Here is an 18,701-nt window from a genome sequence, read left to right as displayed (position 1 = left end):
GGTGATGAATTTTTTTGTAAATATCCAGCTTAAACCTCCCCTGACACAACTTCATGCAGTTCCCTTGGGTCCTGTCACTAGTCACCGGAGATGAGACTGGTGCTTGCCCCTCTGCTTCCCCTCACAAGGAAGTTGTAGCTGCAGTGAGGTCTCCCCTCAGTCTCCTCTTCACCAAGTGCCCTCAGCTGCTCCTCATACGGTTTCCCCTCAAGGCCCTGCACCATCTTCATGGCCCTCCTTTGGACACTCTTTAACAACTTCAGATCTTTCTTACATTGTGGTGCCCCAAACTGCCGTACTATTCCAGGTGAGGCCACCCCAGGGCAGAGCAGAGCAGGACAATCCCCTCCCTGGCCCAGCTGGTGATGCTGTGCCTGATGCCCCCCAGGACAGGGTTGGCCCTCCTGGCTGCCAGGGCACTGCTGGCTCAGATTCAACCTGCCATCCACCAGGACCCCCAGAGCCCTTTCCCTGGCACTGCTTTCCAGCATCTCATTCCCCACTCCGTGCAAACACCCAGGGTTGCCCCATTCAAGGTTCAGAACCTGGTAGAGATGTTACTCCACTGGTCCACATTGATCAGATCTTCTACTGAGCAGAAAAACAATCTATCATCTGTTTGGTAGCCTCACGCAGTGACAATAACAGTGGCAATCAGCTGGACACCTTTAATTTCAAGGAGGAAGCCCTCAACTCAGTCAGACAAATCCTGCATTTTTTTTTCTGTCCAGTTTGTCTGTAGTCAATGCTCAGACTGCATCTCTCAGGGGCAGGGTCAACTGGACCGACTGCTAAACAAGGAGGAGCAAGTCAGAGCCACAGGCAATAAGCTCTGGGAAGAAAACACTCTGGATTCAGGATAAGGAATGTGATACCACCATTCCTAACTACCTGCAGGTTATAAGTGGCAGGCAGTGTGAGGAGAGGCCAGGGATTCTCTGTGTTGGACACAGTCAGTTCCAACAGAGCCACCAAAGGACACAAAGGAGCCTGTAGATAATGGTGTCTCTGGGAAAAAAAAATTTCAGAAAGGATAAAAAGTGCTGCACAGCAGCTGTGAGAGAAGCAAGAGAAGCGTGATAGAAACAGCCCTGCAAATACCCAGGTCAGTGGTGAAGAAAAGGGAGGAGGTACTCCAGGTGCTGGAGAAGAGATTCCCCTGCAACACGCAGGGAAGATCACAGTAGCACAAATATCCACACTGCAGCCTGGACAGCACCTTACACAGGTGGACATGTCCCGGATGGAGCCGCAGCCCCTGGGAGACCCATGTCCCTGTGACAGTCTCTTCCTAAAGGACTGTAGCCTACAGAGCCCCATGCTCTTGAAAGACTGCATCCTGTAGGAAGGATCTACACAGGAGTATGGAAGTAGTGTGGGGATGAGACAGCAGCAGAGAAGAGCTCTAAACTGACCACAACTCCTATCCCTGTGGAGAGAACCCACATTTTTCTTTCATAGTCAGACTCTAAAAATCTGCAACACAAGTGGCTCTACCACTCCACCATTTTTGCAAGTGTATGTTTTTCTTCAAAGAATGACAGGAACACCAAACATATCACAAAGTTTTTTGTTTAAAGATTAATAGATTTTAAAATAAATGCACGAGGAAAAGGCTTCGCCAAGAATACCTCAGAGAAATGAAACAAATAAGATTAGAGCATTACATAATGTGCTTTGTAAGTATATTACCAGAATGCATTCAGGTCAAGAAGGTCCAAGCTAGCCTCAGCTTGCATTTTAAGAACTGGTTATGCTATAACTTGATTCACTCATTTCTTTTCCAAGGTTTCCAAAAAAATCTTTAAAATCCGAATACAATCAACATAGCATTCTGTCAGCTACAAAGTAAGTTTTGAGGTGTTTGTGTACCCTCTGTTCTAAGATCATTGAGAGGAAACTCCAGCTCCTACCAGAAGGCTAGCAATGCTAGAAATCCTCTCACATCATAAACAACAGCATGACATTATACAGGACCCCCTTGCTTCTTGGTGCATTTGTATCTGCTTTCCCAGAACAGAGAGCTAATTAAAAACAGCAATCACAACAAGTGGGTCTATTAAGACACTAATCCACCTTGACTAAGCTGAAAGACAAACACACAGAGCAGCAGAAACTGTTGAGAAACAGAACACCAGAAGCACACTTACCTAAATTTAAGAAATCTGAGCTGGAAGAAGGTGGAAGCGAACTTTGTGTGGAAGGAATTGTATTTGGTGTAGGTGTTGAGGTTGGATTAAGGAAGTCCCCAAAGAGGTCTGGACCAGACAGGGCTTGATTCTCTGAACTTGATGACATTGTGAATGGATCAAAAGGATCAGCTAAAAGAAAAGCAGAAAACAAAAGTTATCTTATGACAAATTTTAGAATAAACAGAGTTGAAAAAGCCTTACTCCTCCGGGGGCACAGACAAAAAGCAAAGTTCACAATAGTAACCACAGCAGCCTTCTGCAAATTCCTCGTGGCAGAGTCCCACCTGTCCCTTCCTCTAGCCAAATGTACTTTCATGTTGGTACAAAAAGTATCTCAATGTGAAAAGTTATGTCTTCAAACATAAATCCTTAGCAAGACTGCATAAAATTCAATAACACCGTTAATTTCATGCATGCAAACAGAAGAATTACATTTGTTAAATGCTCTATAACGCCAAACCTCCAACAAATTTAAAGAAAATGGATTATTATTCTACTAAAAAGAGTATCAAGTAAAACATTCATACTACCATTTAGACTCGAAGGCATTGGCGATTCTGGGGCAGAAAGCACGTCAACCCAGGAACGAAAACCAACAGAAGTAAGACCTCAACAGGTCTCTAGTGCTCACAGTGAAGAAAAACTAATTGGAAGAGTATTTATAGTCAACATGGAGTAACATGTGACAGTCAGCTGGAATCATGGCTTGAGATCTTCCTGTTTCTGCTGCCCTCTAGGGTCAAAACCCTCAGGAGCCTGGGGACTCAGAAGCTGAAGAGAAGGAATAATCCTGCCACAGCACCCCAGCACATCCTGAGGTAATGACCACATTGTACAGGACTCACACTTCAAAAACAAATTCTGGATTGTCACCAAGCAAACCTACTATGGCACCACACATGCACAAAACCTCAAGTATAACTTTGATGTGCAAACTGAAATATAACAGTGACCAAATATTCTCACTTCTGCAACTATCGTATACAGTTCAATGAAATACACTGAAAGAGAACGAATACAAGAATGAGATACACACATGACTATTGCTCAGGTGTTTCACACAGTAGATATTGGTGGGAGAAATCTTGTGGCTAGAGAAAGATAAAAGTAATAAAGCTTCTCTTTTATAGACCTCTACATACGTGAAAATAGTAAATTAAAAGGATTCGTCACTGACCACAGTAATGAAGTTCAACAGTTAATTGCCTTAAAATAAAGAAATATTTTAAGTCATCTAAGTGCTCTACAAGAAAAACACTTTGCATTTGTTTGTATATTAAAGCTTTTAGTCCCCGTGAATTATCTTTCTGCAAACAAGCTAAGCCTTAAAATAGTTCCCCAGATTATGTTCCCTGAAACTTTACTGTTAACTTCACACAGAAAATTGCTATCCCCAAAAGTTTAGTAATGTGGTAAAGAGCTGATTATCCACTAGTAAGAGGAACAGAACTCCTAAACTAAAACACCTTGTTCAAATACCAAATAGACAAGCAGCACGTAGCATTTTCTTTCTGGACATCAACCTGTCAGCAACATCAGTAAAACCAGCAAGAAAACATCTTTTAGCAGTGCCATTATCCTACTGGTTTAAACAATAATCTACAGGATTTCCAGTTGCCTAGCAGTCTTATGTGATTAACATTTAAAAGTCCCACGCAGACATCTGACCTAAGCAGCACAGCTCTGTACAACTAACGACATGGCTTTACGTAAAGTTCAAGAAAGCAGCAAGTTATGGCAATTCCGTGCCCTAGCAAGGGAAATTATCTATATGTAGATTTAGAAAAGGATCTAGCATGTAATGTTTTTATGGGAAAGCTACAGATTCTTTAAGAATTTCCTTTAAATTCAAATTTTTATACTTTTCTCTTTACATGGCTTAAAGCTGAAAGGATATTGGCAATGTAACTAAACGCCTGGATAATGTATAGGAATTTCTCTCCTTCATGCAGAAATAACAGGCATTCTGTGTAGAGTCTTGCTATAGACCAACATGCCTTCACTGCCTGTGATGGTATGAGTACATGATTCTCATTTTCTGAGCACAATGCAAGCAGCAGTTTTCATGTGTTGCCTGGGTGAAGAGGACTGATGTTAAATTCACGTACCTGAAGACATAGCTGCTGCTGAAGATGTACCCTGAGTAGCAGTTGGACACTGACTGCTGAAGAAGAAATCTGTTCCTTGTCCAAGGAGATCTCCAGTGCGCTCTTCTGAAACCTGTGATCCACTACTCACAAAGAGATTGTTCAGCAAGTCTGCATTACTTGATGAAGAGTTTATTTCTGAGATAGGTTGTTTCTGTTCTGGTGATATATCAGAGTCTAGTCCCAGCAAGTCCACACTCTCTTCAGGAGATTTTTGTAACGGTGCAGATGGAGCTTCAAAACCGGCTTCAAAAAGCAACTCTCCTTCTGGAGTAGAGTCTTTTTCATCAACAATTACTGTGCTTTCTTCACCTGGAAATGTAGGGAACTCCTCATCTGAAGGATCACTCTCCTCCCTGTCATCAGATAGTTGAACACGATCATTTTTAGATGAGCTGTCCTCTATTCCACTTTCTGGAGTTTTTCCTTCTGGAAGAGAAAAACAAAACAAAACAAAACAACAGCTTTATATCACCAGTATTATTCTGATGACTAGGATGAGGCAGACCTTCATGGCGAGATCATATGGAATCAATCCCTAACAAATCAGAGCTCACAAAGGAATTGATGAAAAAGCAACTAAATGTTGCCTACCACCTCTTTGGACAGGGCAGGCGAAGCAGCAGCTCACTACCATATCTGCCTCTTTGCAATGCAGGTGTTAGGAATTTTTTCAAAAGAAGGCTGACTTGGACATTCACCTCCGATCACTGTGCCACTTACAGCTCAGAAGGTCTCTCAGTACCTGCTGCTCCACTCAGCGAAAGCCTAAACAGCTGCTAACATTTTTGCCAAGAATACCAGTGCCGCTGAAAATTGGGAAATAAACTCTTCAATCAGTTTGCTAGATTAGAAAGCCGACATTACTTTATTAGCAGCGCTGGATGCATGGGGATTATTCCTCAAAGCATGCCTGAGCAGCAATCTAACAGACCAGGTTATACTCATGAAATTAATACACACGCATCACATTTCATGAATACGTGCATATATGCTAATTATTTCCATGAACTCATTTGTGTCTGAGTAGAGGTCTTTTCAGGGTCTTGGGTGGTTGTTTGGGAACATCCCATTTCCCAAAATTCCTTTTTATGGTCCCAGATCTTATGATGACTTGTCTTTCCTTGAGAATATCTCAAATATGTGGTCAGGTCATGAGGCACTTCTCTTACCATTCTTTACTCCGACACTATCTATGTTCTCAAAACGAAGACATCTATTAGTACATATTAGTCACTAATATAAGTAAATAAGGAAGCATTAACTGGCACAAGACTTATTAGTCACAGATGTAGGGAGCTAACAAAAGGCCACACTGATCTCTGGTATTTGCACTAAACAGTAGATAGTACAAAACTAAGCATTAACCAAGAATATAGGGACTATACAGTATTATGCTAAAGTTAAAAGAATTTTCCAACATCGTCACCCACTGCTTCATAGACTACTTCTCAAAGGAATTTAACTTGTTTGGTAACAGCAGTATCCAGTAAAATGGGTTACACATGTACTACACAGTTACTTTTTCACCGTCCATAAATACTAATCTGGACCCCACTGGCTAGTCTACCTTCTTTCCCCTGCTCCAGGCTAAGTAGGGCTGTGGGAATGCAGAGCTTCCTTGCAGACCTTCGTGGTTAAGATTTTTACAAGGAAAAGAAAACTTCTGCTCAGCATTTAAGTTGTGCTCAACACCAAAACCCATTACTTGGTGTTTATCCAAATAAAGCAGAATGACCGCTGGTTAGTCTGCAGAGCTCACTCTTTAAATAGCTTTTCCTCATGGTCTGGTGAATTAGAGACTTTTGCTGCATAAGAAGGCTTAAGCGCTCATTGGAAGGTATACAAGACAAATATAAACCCAGTAGTTACTTCAGAGGGAAACCTGTACCTTTCCAGTCCAGAGAGTGAAAGAAGTTATTTGCATCAGTACTACTGCTGTGAGGGGATTCTGTATCAGTAGGTGCACTTTCTGATGACTGCTCCATCTGGGATGCTTCTGCTTCATATTGTGCAGTTGAACCTGGTTGTCTAGGCAGCTCTGGTTTCCCTATAAAACAGAGTTTAAGCCAGAACCCTCGGAGAGAAACTTTTCAACCCTCATCATAGCAGCTGATACTTGGCTTGCAGAATGACCGCTGTCTGCAAGTATCTATCACTCTGCAAAGGCAAATTCCTGCCCACACTCTTGCCCTTGAAATTAGCATTATTAAATTTGTTTCAGCTGAAAAAACTGGTAAGGCCTTGTTTTCAACTAGGACATTAAATAAGACTCATAGCAAAACACTCAAGCATTCTTATTTACATTTGAAGGAAAACGTAACTAACACCTCACTTGTACCAACCATTCCCTAAGACATGCAGAAGCTTGAACAGTATCTGCAATAAGAGACAAAACAGAAAATAAGCAAATGCAGCTGCAGAAAAAAACTCAGAGTACAAAGCCAGAGAAGAACACGGAGTCGTCAAGAAATAGCACAAAGGGGTTAAGTATTACACTTGCATGCTGCTATTAAATGCTTCTTATATTTCTTACTTTACTGAGATCAGATATTAAATGACTCTTCTGTAGGACTGAGTCAGGCAGACTCACTTACTGCTAAATGATCTCTCAAAAATGAGGTTTTCTTAAGGCAAATTGAGAAAACTCCCTAAATAAGTCAGTATTCATCCACTCCTTGAAGAGAATGGATGAATGCTTAGGAGAAAGCTTCTGGTCTAAATCTGAATACAAAACTGGTAGAGCACTTTTTCACCCTCTTTCCTCATTCTCAGTTGTAGCTTAGAGATGCTGAAAAAAAATAGTTTGTCTCAGAAAACATAAATGAAAAGTTAATGAAGTAAATTCAGTTTTAATAAGGTAAGTTTATAAAAGCAGTTCACAGCACTTGCTTTTATGTTATTTCCTTCCCATCAACTTCAAGAAGTTCTTTCAGTGTAACTTGAAATGCTTACATTCCATTTATCCACCCAGAAAATGGAAGTGATTTAAGAAAATAAGAGGAATTTTTACAGATCCTCATGAGCAGTGAAACACCCTAACTTCACTGGGAGTTATGTTTACAGCAGGATTAAACTAAGTTAAATAGAAGTAATGCAGGCACCTGAAGATGAAGCGCTGAATATGTAGTATTAAAATAAAAAGTCCACTGGAACATATTAGGAAAAGTTGAGAAATTGAATTACATTACTTGGCTATGCCAATGCTGATAAAAACATTTTTATAGTTAAGACCATTTGTGAGGAATGCTCAGATAACTTTAAGTGAAATTATACTGGTGCCATTGTAGCCAAATAAAGCTCTTTCAAGAGATCTTGCCTACAAATCCTGAGTGTCACAATTCCATTGCTAAAATCCTGCAAATTGCATATTCATAGCTTTAAAGCAAGCAAATGTAGCCACAGTAGAAGGAAGAATAATTATAACCCATTACTAGAGGATAATTTAAGCTTCTTCACACAATGTGCACTTTCAATTATATTTACCAAAAAAAAAAAAAAAAACCCTTCTAAATTTATTTCACTTTATGGAACATCAGAAACTAAGCAAAACCCTCAAGCACTGGAAATATTGGAAACTTGATCATGTTCTCTAGTTTTTCAAGGTGTTCATTACCAAATTTTGATAAAATCTCTTGTTGTTCCTCTCGGGTGGAGAAGAGGATCTTGGGATTCAGTCCCTTTATATTCATATTCTCCCACGGTGGCTGTTCACAGCTAGGCCTGTCTCTGGGCTCCACCTCTACTTCCAGGTTGACTTGAAATAAATCAGGATACTTTTCCTGTATGTCACAGGCATCCAGATCATACCTGTAAAGACATGTAAAAGTAGAAGCATGATAGTGATGGCAAACTGGATAAGATCTACTGCAATGCAAAACAGAAGTTCAAAGCAATTAGTATTAGACTTAAAAACTTGCTGTATTTGTTTACTTTTCCCATATATGCTAAATGTGGTATTTTTGTAAACAATTTTTGTTGTAATGTGACCAAAACCTTCAGTTTTCTTGAGGTAAGAAGACAAAAGAATCTTATTGCAATCAAAGTCATCTACTTCCCACATTGAGTGTATTTCTTCCCCCTCCTATATGTTGATTTTTGGCAGCTTAGACAGTTTCAAAGAAAACTTCCTTTAGTCTCCTACGAAAAGGTGTCAACATACTTGGCAAATTTCACTGTAGTGGCATTTCGAGGCACAAAACCAGTGTGGAACTGAATCTGAAACATCTTCATTGAAGCCATCTGTTGAAAACAAGAAATACAGGAAAACGGCATAAACCCCCAAGCACAGCACAGTGTTCTGCCTTGAATATAATGCAAACTATTTTCAGCATTAAAATATTTTAAAGCGTTTGCTTTGCTACAAATTCCATTTAATTCTGTGTATACTCGTTGTTTGAGATGACCATAAGTAGATCTATTACTAACAAATAAAAATACCTTTGGTCAGATACATCCCATCACTAACCTCAAAACAGACTATCAATGTTTCATGTATTTACAGATCCTGTACTGGAGGCATGACCTTTGGTACTTTTCTGAATAACATGCACTCAGAAAAACCCACTTTGCAATACACTAACCAAGAAACACATGTCACATAAAAAGTCATTAACTTAAAACAATTTTAATGTAGCACATTTAAAAGAGCACTTCATAAGGCATGCAAACATATCTTTTCTGCAAACTCTCAAGTCAGCCCTTATTCCAAACAGAATTTTAGGCCTTTTTTGAGCTGACTTATTTTAACCACTCAACTTTCTCAACTCTTTCTCCTGCTGACAGAAAAACTACTTTCTCCTGCCTCATCAGAATGTGAGCATCCAGAAAATGCTACTACACAAGATTCATGCAGCTCCTGGTCTTGCATAAACCCAAATTACAGCGCACTGAAAAATCCAGAGCATATTTGTTCCCTAGCTTTAGTTACAACACACGTGAAATAGTCTTGCCAACCCTTACAAACAAGTCATAGAGTAATAGTCCAGAAAATGGAATTATGAAAGTTTTTATTTTAAATGAGCATTTACTGAACATCATAATCAGAAAGCAAGTAATAGGCAAAGCACTGAAAGAAGGCTGAAGGAGGTGATCTTTCCCCTCTATTCAGTACCAGTGATTTGTAGTCCTGTGCCCAGTGCTGAGCTCCTCATTAAAGAGAGACATGGACATACTTGGGAGAGCTTCTTTGATCCATCCATGCCTACCCTGAACCACATATGATAACCTGAACATCCCATTAAATGCATTTCCTTAATCCCTTGCTGTGCAAGACATTTCCTACAAGACAAAATAAACCCTCTCCAAAACTGTCTGTGAGGAAGCAGAAGACATTCACAATGGCCAGCTCTAGACACTTAAGACACAATCTTGAAGTGCATTGGTTGACCTCTGTAAGAGCTCTGCAGAGAGCTTCAGGTGGCAATTTACAGCACACAAAACTAAGGACACACTGAGAATTATTCCACCAAACCTCACAACACTGTTGATGTGCCACATGTTAAAGCTGATGGATGAGACAATTCTAGTCTTTTCCTATCGGTGAATAAATGCCAGAGAAACCTCACGAAACAAAGCCTATCATCGGTGAAAGTGAGTCTGCCCAAGGAGTATAACCTAACCTTAGCCGAATTCTGGCAGTTGTCAGCCTTTTTCCTGATGGCCTTGTACCATACCATAGTTATGGTATGCATTAATGAATCATTTCACTGGGCTTTCAGTTCTAACATGTTCTGGAGGACTTGGTTTAACCTCTGCAACGTGACAAGATTTGATACTCACCTTCCTATTCCCAAAGTAGAAAAAACATAGGGAAAACAATCTATTTCAGTAATAGCAGATTATGTGCGAATATGCATATTTGTCCCATGTGTATAGAAACTGCCTGAAGAACTGTCTGGCTCAATTTCTACAATGCTACAAGTTATTCCAAACTTTGCACTACCCCTTTTTTATCTTTTACATGGATTTCCAAGCTTAATTTGGGCTACTTATCTGGAGAAAAAAGAACATGCCTCTTTTTAAAGGAATTTGAAAACAGGCTTCATTAGTAAGTTTTTTGTGATCTTGCAATACATTTGCATCCATAGTTGAATTAAAGAAGGAAATATGCATTCTCCCTATTAGAACAAAGACAAGTAAGAAAATCAGATATAAAAACTGAACCTGGCTTTAGAAATAGGGTACAAAAACCACACTGTTTTTTCTGGTCTATTTTTTACAGGCAGTCCCTGGAGCTCCACTTTCCTACTAAGTGGTATTTTTCCTTTATTTGCACTTTGTGTGCACAGAGTTGAAAGGTTCTGGTTTGTTGCGCAACTTAGGAGATAACAGTCACAGCCTCAAAAAAAAAAAAAAATGGCTAGAGGCTTTCCATGCAAATAGACTAATTATCACTACTGAAGTAACTTCCAGAAAGGCTCATCAAAGTATCTACACGTACAGCATTAAGTATGGACATACTCAGAAGACTTGAAAAGCTGAATTCACAAGTGTATGAAAGCCTCATGTGTTTCTTTGAACAAAGAACAGCAAATAAAGTGAGGTACTTAGTAGATTATGAGCAGGATACAAAACTACAAAAAGAAGAAAGTCCTCATGTGGGCTCTTAAATTTGTCATTACCTTGGCTTGTAGTCGCCCTCCTAGAGTTGACCTGGCATGATAGATCACAATGAGAACATCTCCTTGGACTGTTATACCTAGAGGAATTACTGCTTTCCCATCTTCAATTTTAAACTCCCTAAAGAAAAAAAAAAAAAAACACAAACCAGTTAATTTAGTTTAAAAAAACCCTAAAAAATAATGTATTACCTTACGCTTAGTCTACTTTCTCAAAAGGCCTTCAGTAGCTAGGAAGTTAGAAGGACTTGGGTATTCTGTCTCTTTTCCTGTTTTCGATTACCTACACCTGGTATTGTCAGTACCATTTGCAATTCCCATGCAGACACCAGAGCTGTACAGGTGCTATGAAGCAGTCACCTTACAGCTACCACGCCTGGGGAACCCTTACAGTGTCCATGACTGAGACATGATTCTCTGTTCAGTGCATGTACCTGTACCTCAGGGATAAGTGTTCCTAGTTTTACATCACATGGAGAAGAGAGCCTTGCTCTCCTCTGCCTTGCAGCGTCCACTCTGCCACTCCACCAAACCCCCACTGTTCTGCAAGACCAGATCCAAGCTGCTACAACAACAACATTCTCTTCCCCATGATTTACCTTTCAAGACGAGCTAAAATGGAGTCTAGAAAAAAATAACATGATTTTTCAGTGCAAGTTATAACCTGTACTTACTTCATTTTGTCATACTCCTGGGAGGTAGTGGTTACTCTCTCATCTCCCACATAAACTTCACAAAAAGGCCTGCAGCCATTACGCTGCTTACTGAAAAGTGGAACAGGAGTCATGACAATTGATCTGATGAGGATGGGCTTGCTGTGAGGAATAATGGGTTCTTCAGCCATCATGTCACACATGTACTCAATGTATCTGCCAAAACCAGAAGGTACTCGTTTAGTCAGAGAACTAAATTCTAAAAAATGGGTGAACGCATATTAAGGTGAGTTATTCCTGTTCTTATACAGCCACGAAGTATTGATGAGTGTTAACAGTAAAATACTGGAAACACTTCACTCCACTTCCAGGAAACACATTTTCAAATCTGACACAGAGTGTCACAAAACTAAATAGAAACACAGAGAAATATTTATCAACATGGCCAGCCTCTCATTTTAGGGACAGCAACACAGTTTCCGTACAGAAGCCTGATGCCCAGAAAATTGAATACAGCCTTACACATGAACTCATCTGCACCTGTGTCCCACATTTCAGACAGCTCCAATCACTGCTAGAGGTCTGTAGCTTTACATCTATTCACTTGTAAAACAAACTAGCCACTCTTTCCAAATGCCTTAAACACTAAACTACAGGAACTACTTATTTCCTATATTGCACATTACTGATCACTCAAATCTTCCTAAAGGCTTTAAATTTGCCCTCATTAATATAAATTAGCTTGTAGAGAGCCCTTTAAATACACTTAAAGTAAATCTGTACAACAGCATAATCTGTCATTTATACTGAACTAATACTTTAGTTCTCACCCTTCAAAATCTAATGCTTCTGGTAGGAAACACCCTTACTACCAGTGTCACTTGCTATTGAGATTTTACTGTTATAAGGTCTGTCAAATTAAATCAAACAGTTGGCTGAAGACATTTGTCAAAGTATATGCAAGTCACCTCTGCAGGCACTCCTTTAAAAAGCACTAGGCATTCTTACCCAACTGACAGAAATAATTCTTGGTATTGCCATAGAACTTCAGTGTTCTGATGCAATAAAACCTGTTGTAATAAACTAGGCAACATGGAATAAGTCACACGTGGCATAGGATTTATACTCAAGAAAGCATTCAAAACTCTGCATGCCCTTGTTTTCATTCCTAACACTTCCTCCCTACCAGTCACACTTGAACCACTTCTGATAAGAACATCATGAGTAACTTACGGGCTCACAAAATTCAGATTTGGAATTTCTCTATTCGTGATACAGCAAAATACTTGGAAAAACACATGTTCAAACAGAGACCTTATTGAAATAATTTATCTTTCTAAAAAGCATCCTGTACCACGTTAAAAACTGAATAACTACTGGCTTCAACAGTACCTTACAGTACCTTTTATGAGAAGGCCAAATGCCAGGTGGACAGCGTTTCATACTGAACATATAAACTGCAGCTTCAGCAGTAGTGAAGAGACGACAGAAGCACAGAAAGGAACAAACTACAACAGCAGACGCTGCTCTTCCATCCTAAAAAAAAAAAAAGAGTTACTTTGTTATTAAACCTAGTGGAAAAAGCATTACCCAAGTTACTGAAGAACATGCTGTCTCCTTATATAATGTTATGGAGTCCAAGGCCTAGGGCCATCACTAGATTTGAAGTTTGTATCTGAACGTGAAAGGTTTTCATTTAATTTCCACACAACACTAAAGGTACTACGTATTATTTGCTTGCTCAAATATGAAAAATTACTTTAGCATAACACTATCTTACTGTCAGTAATACCCTTTTTTACAGTTTGCTTCCTGGCTGCTGTCTGAAACTCCAGGTCAGTGCTACTTTTGGCTGACAACCATGGACTTCTACTATAAGAGAAGTACAAAAATGCAGAACTAAATTACACTAAACTCTGGTCTTCTGTCTAAAACTGACAGAGATTAATAGCTTGCCACGAAACTAAGGGAAGGAGGCTAAAACACTGAGCCTCTTTCTGCTGGAATCACATCTACGAACATATCCCAGATTCATCCCTGTATTAAAAGAGACAGAAGATTTGAAAGAGGTAAGGGCTGACAGAACAGGACTTCAAGGTTTTTTTTGCTAGCAGTATGGAACAGAACTTTTATCATTCGTTTCTGGTGTATGCTTTTCACATCACATCTGTGTCATACAGCCACATATATGCAAGCGTTTCCCTCACAACTGAGGAAAAGTCATCTGGTGCTAATTCATCACATCTGCTTCTTACCCACTAGACCACCAATTGTGATATTGAGCAACTAGAAGTATCACATTAATACAGAATTAGAAGCCTAACCTCACAGCAGTACTGAAAGTTACATTGGTTTTCAGTAGCTGACATTAACTGATTGTTTTCCTTGTAAAACACGCAAGTATGGTTCATCAGCTTAACAAATTCTCTTTTTGACTCCGATAGTGATATTCCCTGTGGACTGCTGTACTGTATCAAAGGACAGGTTCTGAGGGTTTTCCAGCAGCACTGCAAGCATTGTCGCAATGCTCATCTTTCTGCTTTTTACTGTGCAGCAAAATTAGGAATGTCAAAATTTTGCATGCAATTCCTTCACACAAACATCAGAGTAACCTCGTATTCTCAAATTTTGAGCAGAGTAAGTCTTCTTTAAATTCATTCCTCCCATCCCCATGTTTCATACAATATGGCTCTATAGAGGGTTTTATTGGTTTTTTGGGTTATACCAAGGTTAACAATACTTAGAGACCAATGCCTTACAGAGCAATCTGCTGCCAGCAGAAGCAAGTTAACCAAGTATCTCAGTCAGTTTCTGAAATTCTGTGGTTACAGATTACATTCTAAATGGACAGTAGTGGGAAATACAGTGTACATCCATCTGGCACTTGGAACTCAAAAAACAGAAAAAACACTGAAACAGTAGAGCAGATTTTTTTTTTTTCCTCAGAAGGTTACTTTGCCTTGATACCTCCTGTATCCTATATGTAAGTAAGTAAGGGCTACGTTACCCTACTAATCTCCCTAATGAGAAAATTGATGCAAGTAACTTCCCTGGAGACATAGTAGGAAGGAATTGCCCCCAGCAGAGAAAGCCAGTAAGAGTAACAGACTAAACAGATACTAGCACTCTTAATCATAATTTAAAGCTCTATTGAACAAAACATCTCAGACTTAAACCAATTTCTTACAAGGCAGTGCACAATGCAAACATTTTTCTGGTCTTGTTTCAGCCACAAGTGCATGTTCTTGCATATGCTATAAAGATTCTGAAGATTTGGTGCTCGCCTTGCTGGCCAGCCACATTCAGAAACCTGCAATGAGAGAGATGAGAGAGACAGGAGATGTGAGAAACGAGATCACAGTCATATACATTTGCATAGCATAAGCTGTGTACATCAGAGGCAATTTTACACTTTAATGCCACCTTCATGTTGAAATGAAGCAAGGTGATCAAGAAAAGTAGTCTCACACAGCGTAAACACCACTTTATAGGATGAAGTGCAATAAAAGTCCAGTCCTGCCCACAAGTCTGCTTCACTAGAAGTATCAACAATTCAAATTATTATCTTAAATATTCTTAGAGCAAGGAATCAAGCAAAACAGCTTTCAACCATTGTACATATACACTTCAGCAAAACGTATTTTTGCACATAGGCAAAAAAAACCAAAAAATCCCAACAATAAAAATACAAGCTTAATTTTTATATCTGTCCTTTATTCAAAGATCTTCAGTGGTTAAGTAATAATCCTTCTGTAATTAGTGCTACAAAACACTATCAAATAATCAGCTTCACAACTAAGACCCTATACCCTGAAAACCAACTGTCCACTAAGGATGCAGTATATGAAACCTGGTCCTTGGTGCACTTGCAACACTTAAAGAGCAGATACACTCAGGACCAAGGAAGCAACTTACAAAGCAAGATTTTCCTGTTTGTTTTTAATCTCAACTGCAATTGCCTCGTGTCAAAGACCAGGTTTTCCTATCAGCAAGACGTTTTCCTACCCAGATAAAGAATTCAAGGGTTACTCTGAGATGAATTACCTGACCTGATTATCACAAAATACTGGTTTCATACCAAGCACAGGAAAAAAAGCTGACACACAAGTCTTCTACAACACTTCACTGTACTCTAGTATTTTAATTAAAAAAGAAGGCCGTTTCAGAAAGCATCACTTTTCAAGAGATTTAAATAGAATGTTCCTTTGTTAATGAAAGCTTACGCAAAGTTGACAATGAACAAATAATAGCTAAGACAAGAAGGCCTTTATATCCCTGCTCACCACAGGACTCAATAAATCTCAAATGTGGGCTTCACTACATCCCAAATACTACAATAGCAGTGTGCTGGTTCTGGCTGGAGTAATTTTCTTTATAGTAACTAAATGAGGCTAAAACAATAATGTGTTTTAGCTTTGTGCTAGAAACAGTACTGATAACACAGGGACGTTTTTGTTATTGCTGGGCCACGTTTATGCAGAGTCAAGGCCTCTTCTGCCTCTCAAATCACCTCACCAGCAAGCAGCTGGGGGTGCACAAGAAGCTGGGAGGCAACACAGCCAGGATAGGTGGCCCCAGCTGACCAAAGGAATATTCCATGCCATAGGACATCATGCTCAGCATATAAAGCTGGAGGAGAAAATAGGAAAGGGGGAACATTCAGAGTCATAGAGTTTGTCTTCCCAAGTAACCATTACATGTGATAGAGCCCTGCTTTCCTAGAGATGGCTGAGCACCTGCCTGCCCATGGGAAGTGGTGAATGAATTCCTTGTTTTGCTTTGCTTGCATTTGCAGTTTTTGCTTTACTTGATATACTACCTTTATCTCAGCCCAGGGGTTCTGATTCTCACCCTTCTGATTCTCTCTCTCATCCTGCCAGCAAGGAGTGAGCAAGCAGCCTTGTGGGGCTTGTTTGCTAGCTGGGGTTAAACCATGACACAGTGAAAGAACCACACTGCAGCATTGCACTTCAAACCAGAACACAGCCCAGAAAAGCATGTGTATTCAAAAAAGTAAAAAGTAGTCTTTTCTGGGGGATTTACCATTTACTTTCTACTCAAAGGCAAGTTTTATTACAAGATGTAGAAAGCTGTAACAAAACCACATTACCTTCTGCTTCTTTGGCTGTATTTTAAGCTCAAAGTGTCTTGACAATTAGCAGAGTGACAGACAGTGCACAATCTCTGAGCAACCTATTCCTAGCAGGACTCAAAACTAGCTGAGGAAACTTCAGAACTACCATTGCTTTTAACCAAGATTAAAGAAATTTGTAGAAGTTCCATGCAGATAGCATACAGCAAGAAGCCAAGAATATGTAATTCATAAATACATTCTAAGCAAAGTGTCAGGATTTAAAATTTCAGAAGCTATTCTCCTATGATCAAGTTTAAGGTTTGCCCTAATTATCTTTAGGAGGCACTAAAGAAAAACTAAGCTTCCTTAGGTCCCTGCATGGCTGCTCTCACCCAGCACTGAATAATGAAGTCAGTCAGAATTGCTGGACATCTCAACTTCAAGAATGGCGACATAAAATTTCCCAAATATAATTAAAAGAGTTTGTTTTCCAAGTAAAATAGCCACCATTTAAAAAGAAAACAAACAAACAAAACCAACACAAACAGACACACAGAAGACAATGCTTTGTAGAAACTTCCTAAATACTGCCAGACAATAAAGTTAGCAGGAACCTACAATGTTTTGACAAGTTATGACCTATTACTACCCAGCAAAACAAAGATCATAAGACAACATTAATGTCAAAAAGATAAACCTGGACAAGAACAGTTTCAGATCACTGGTAGATTTAGCTGTGCTTATATTACCATTCATAGCACTGACACATCAGAAATATCAGTGTACAGACATCTCAGAACTTGCGTAAGCTAAAAATCATTTTCAGTATAAACTAATTCCCAGCCACAGAATTTTGTTCCATAAACAGAGATTAACAGCTTTGTATTATGAGGAATAAGTCGGTTCACTAAATCAGCCTGTCGTTGATGGTTTTGCCCACCAGCCCATCCCTGGGGCTGAGGATGGTTTTGTCCAGGTAATTTCCGGACAAAAAGGCCAATCAAAAGTCCATTAACGCCTTTGCTAATTACATCTTCAAGAAAACGGAAGAAAAGGTTGTTGGCGTAGTTGGAATTGATAGCAGTAGCCATGTAGGAGAGAGGAGTAGTGGCCCGAGCAGGGCCAGACTCCCTCCTCCCCCGGCTTGGGCCGGGGTGGGGGGAGCAGGTGTAGCATTGAAGTCTTCCCTTCTCTCTTGTAAAAGAGTGAAGGGAAAACAAACAAACAAACAAACAAACAAACAAAAAAACAACCAAAAACAACAACAACAACAACAACAAAAACACATTTAAAAGATGAACTGCTTGGACAGAAACCGCTGTGGAAGAATTCCAGCCGAAAGATAACGGAGCTTCCAAGGTCGAAGCCGGCAGCTGAAGCTGCAACAAGAAAAGTAAAGTGCGAAAGGGGGGGGACTTGTTTCCCTCCCCCCTTTTCGCTCTCTCTCTCCTCAGCAAGGAAAAGACTGAAAAATAATCCCTGCTACTTGAAAAAGTTTGTTGGAGTAAGGAGACCCCCCACGCGGCTGATAGAGGAATCTGTGGATGTACCAAAGAGAACCGAAACTTCATGAGAAGGACTGAAGTGAGGCAGAGTCCTGGTAAAAATTTATGACCCTGAGGGAAACCTGTGCTGGAGCAGTGACGACTCAGGTGGAATACTGGAATCCATGTATATGGATCTATACTACTCCTGAAAATTTTGTAACCCTGAGAAAATCTCATGCTGGAGCGAGATGGCCCATGTGAGATGCTGGAACCCGTGTGTGTGTGGGATCCGTGCTAGACCCATGCCGAGAAGTCTATCAAGGACTGTTCTCCCATGGGGAGGGACCTCCATAGAGAAACAGGAGTGAACTCTTAAACCATTATCCCCTGTAACCCTGTGGAAGAAGATCCATAGTAAGCAAGTGTCCCCTTGCAAGCCTATGGAAGGAAGACCCTTCAAGACTGAGTAACCCCCATCCTTCAGTCTTAGCCCAGGAGGGGGGTAAGCCCAGCCCTGGAAGCCAACAC

General features: G+C 40.0%; 1 protein-coding gene across 2 annotated transcripts in view; it reads right to left on the bottom strand.

The window, feature by feature from the left end:
• The window catches only part of GAK (cyclin G associated kinase), a 69,034-nt gene that overhangs the window by 13,766 nt on the left and 36,567 nt on the right, over positions 1–18,701 (bottom strand). The window contains exons 14-22 of one of the 2 annotated variants that reach the window (XM_027901758.1): positions 14,800–14,922; positions 13,015–13,148; positions 11,634–11,828; positions 10,963–11,080; positions 8,502–8,581; positions 7,956–8,149; positions 6,231–6,389; positions 4,301–4,768; positions 2,151–2,321 (exon numbers count right to left, since the gene is read on the bottom strand). In XM_027901758.1, the coding sequence (XP_027757559.1) occupies positions 2,151–2,321; positions 4,301–4,768; positions 6,231–6,389; positions 7,956–8,149; positions 8,502–8,581; positions 10,963–11,080; positions 11,634–11,828; positions 13,015–13,148; positions 14,800–14,922 (1,642 nt within the window). The remainder of the gene's footprint in view (positions 1–2,150; positions 2,322–4,300; positions 4,769–6,230; positions 6,390–7,955; positions 8,150–8,501; positions 8,582–10,962; positions 11,081–11,633; positions 11,829–13,014; positions 13,149–14,799; positions 14,923–18,701) is intronic. The other variant, XM_027901843.1, reaches the window with a different exon arrangement.

The sequence above is a fragment of the Empidonax traillii genome, unplaced genomic scaffold (assembly GCF_003031625.1).
Source record: "Empidonax traillii isolate 1590-97213 ecotype Southwest subspecies unplaced genomic scaffold, ASM303162v1 scaffold2:size4533513, whole genome shotgun sequence".
In the NCBI taxonomy this organism is placed as follows: Eukaryota; Metazoa; Chordata; class Aves; order Passeriformes; family Tyrannidae; genus Empidonax; species Empidonax traillii.
The sequence above is the reverse complement of the archived record's forward strand: the minus strand, read 5'-3'. Positions and strand labels throughout refer to the sequence as shown.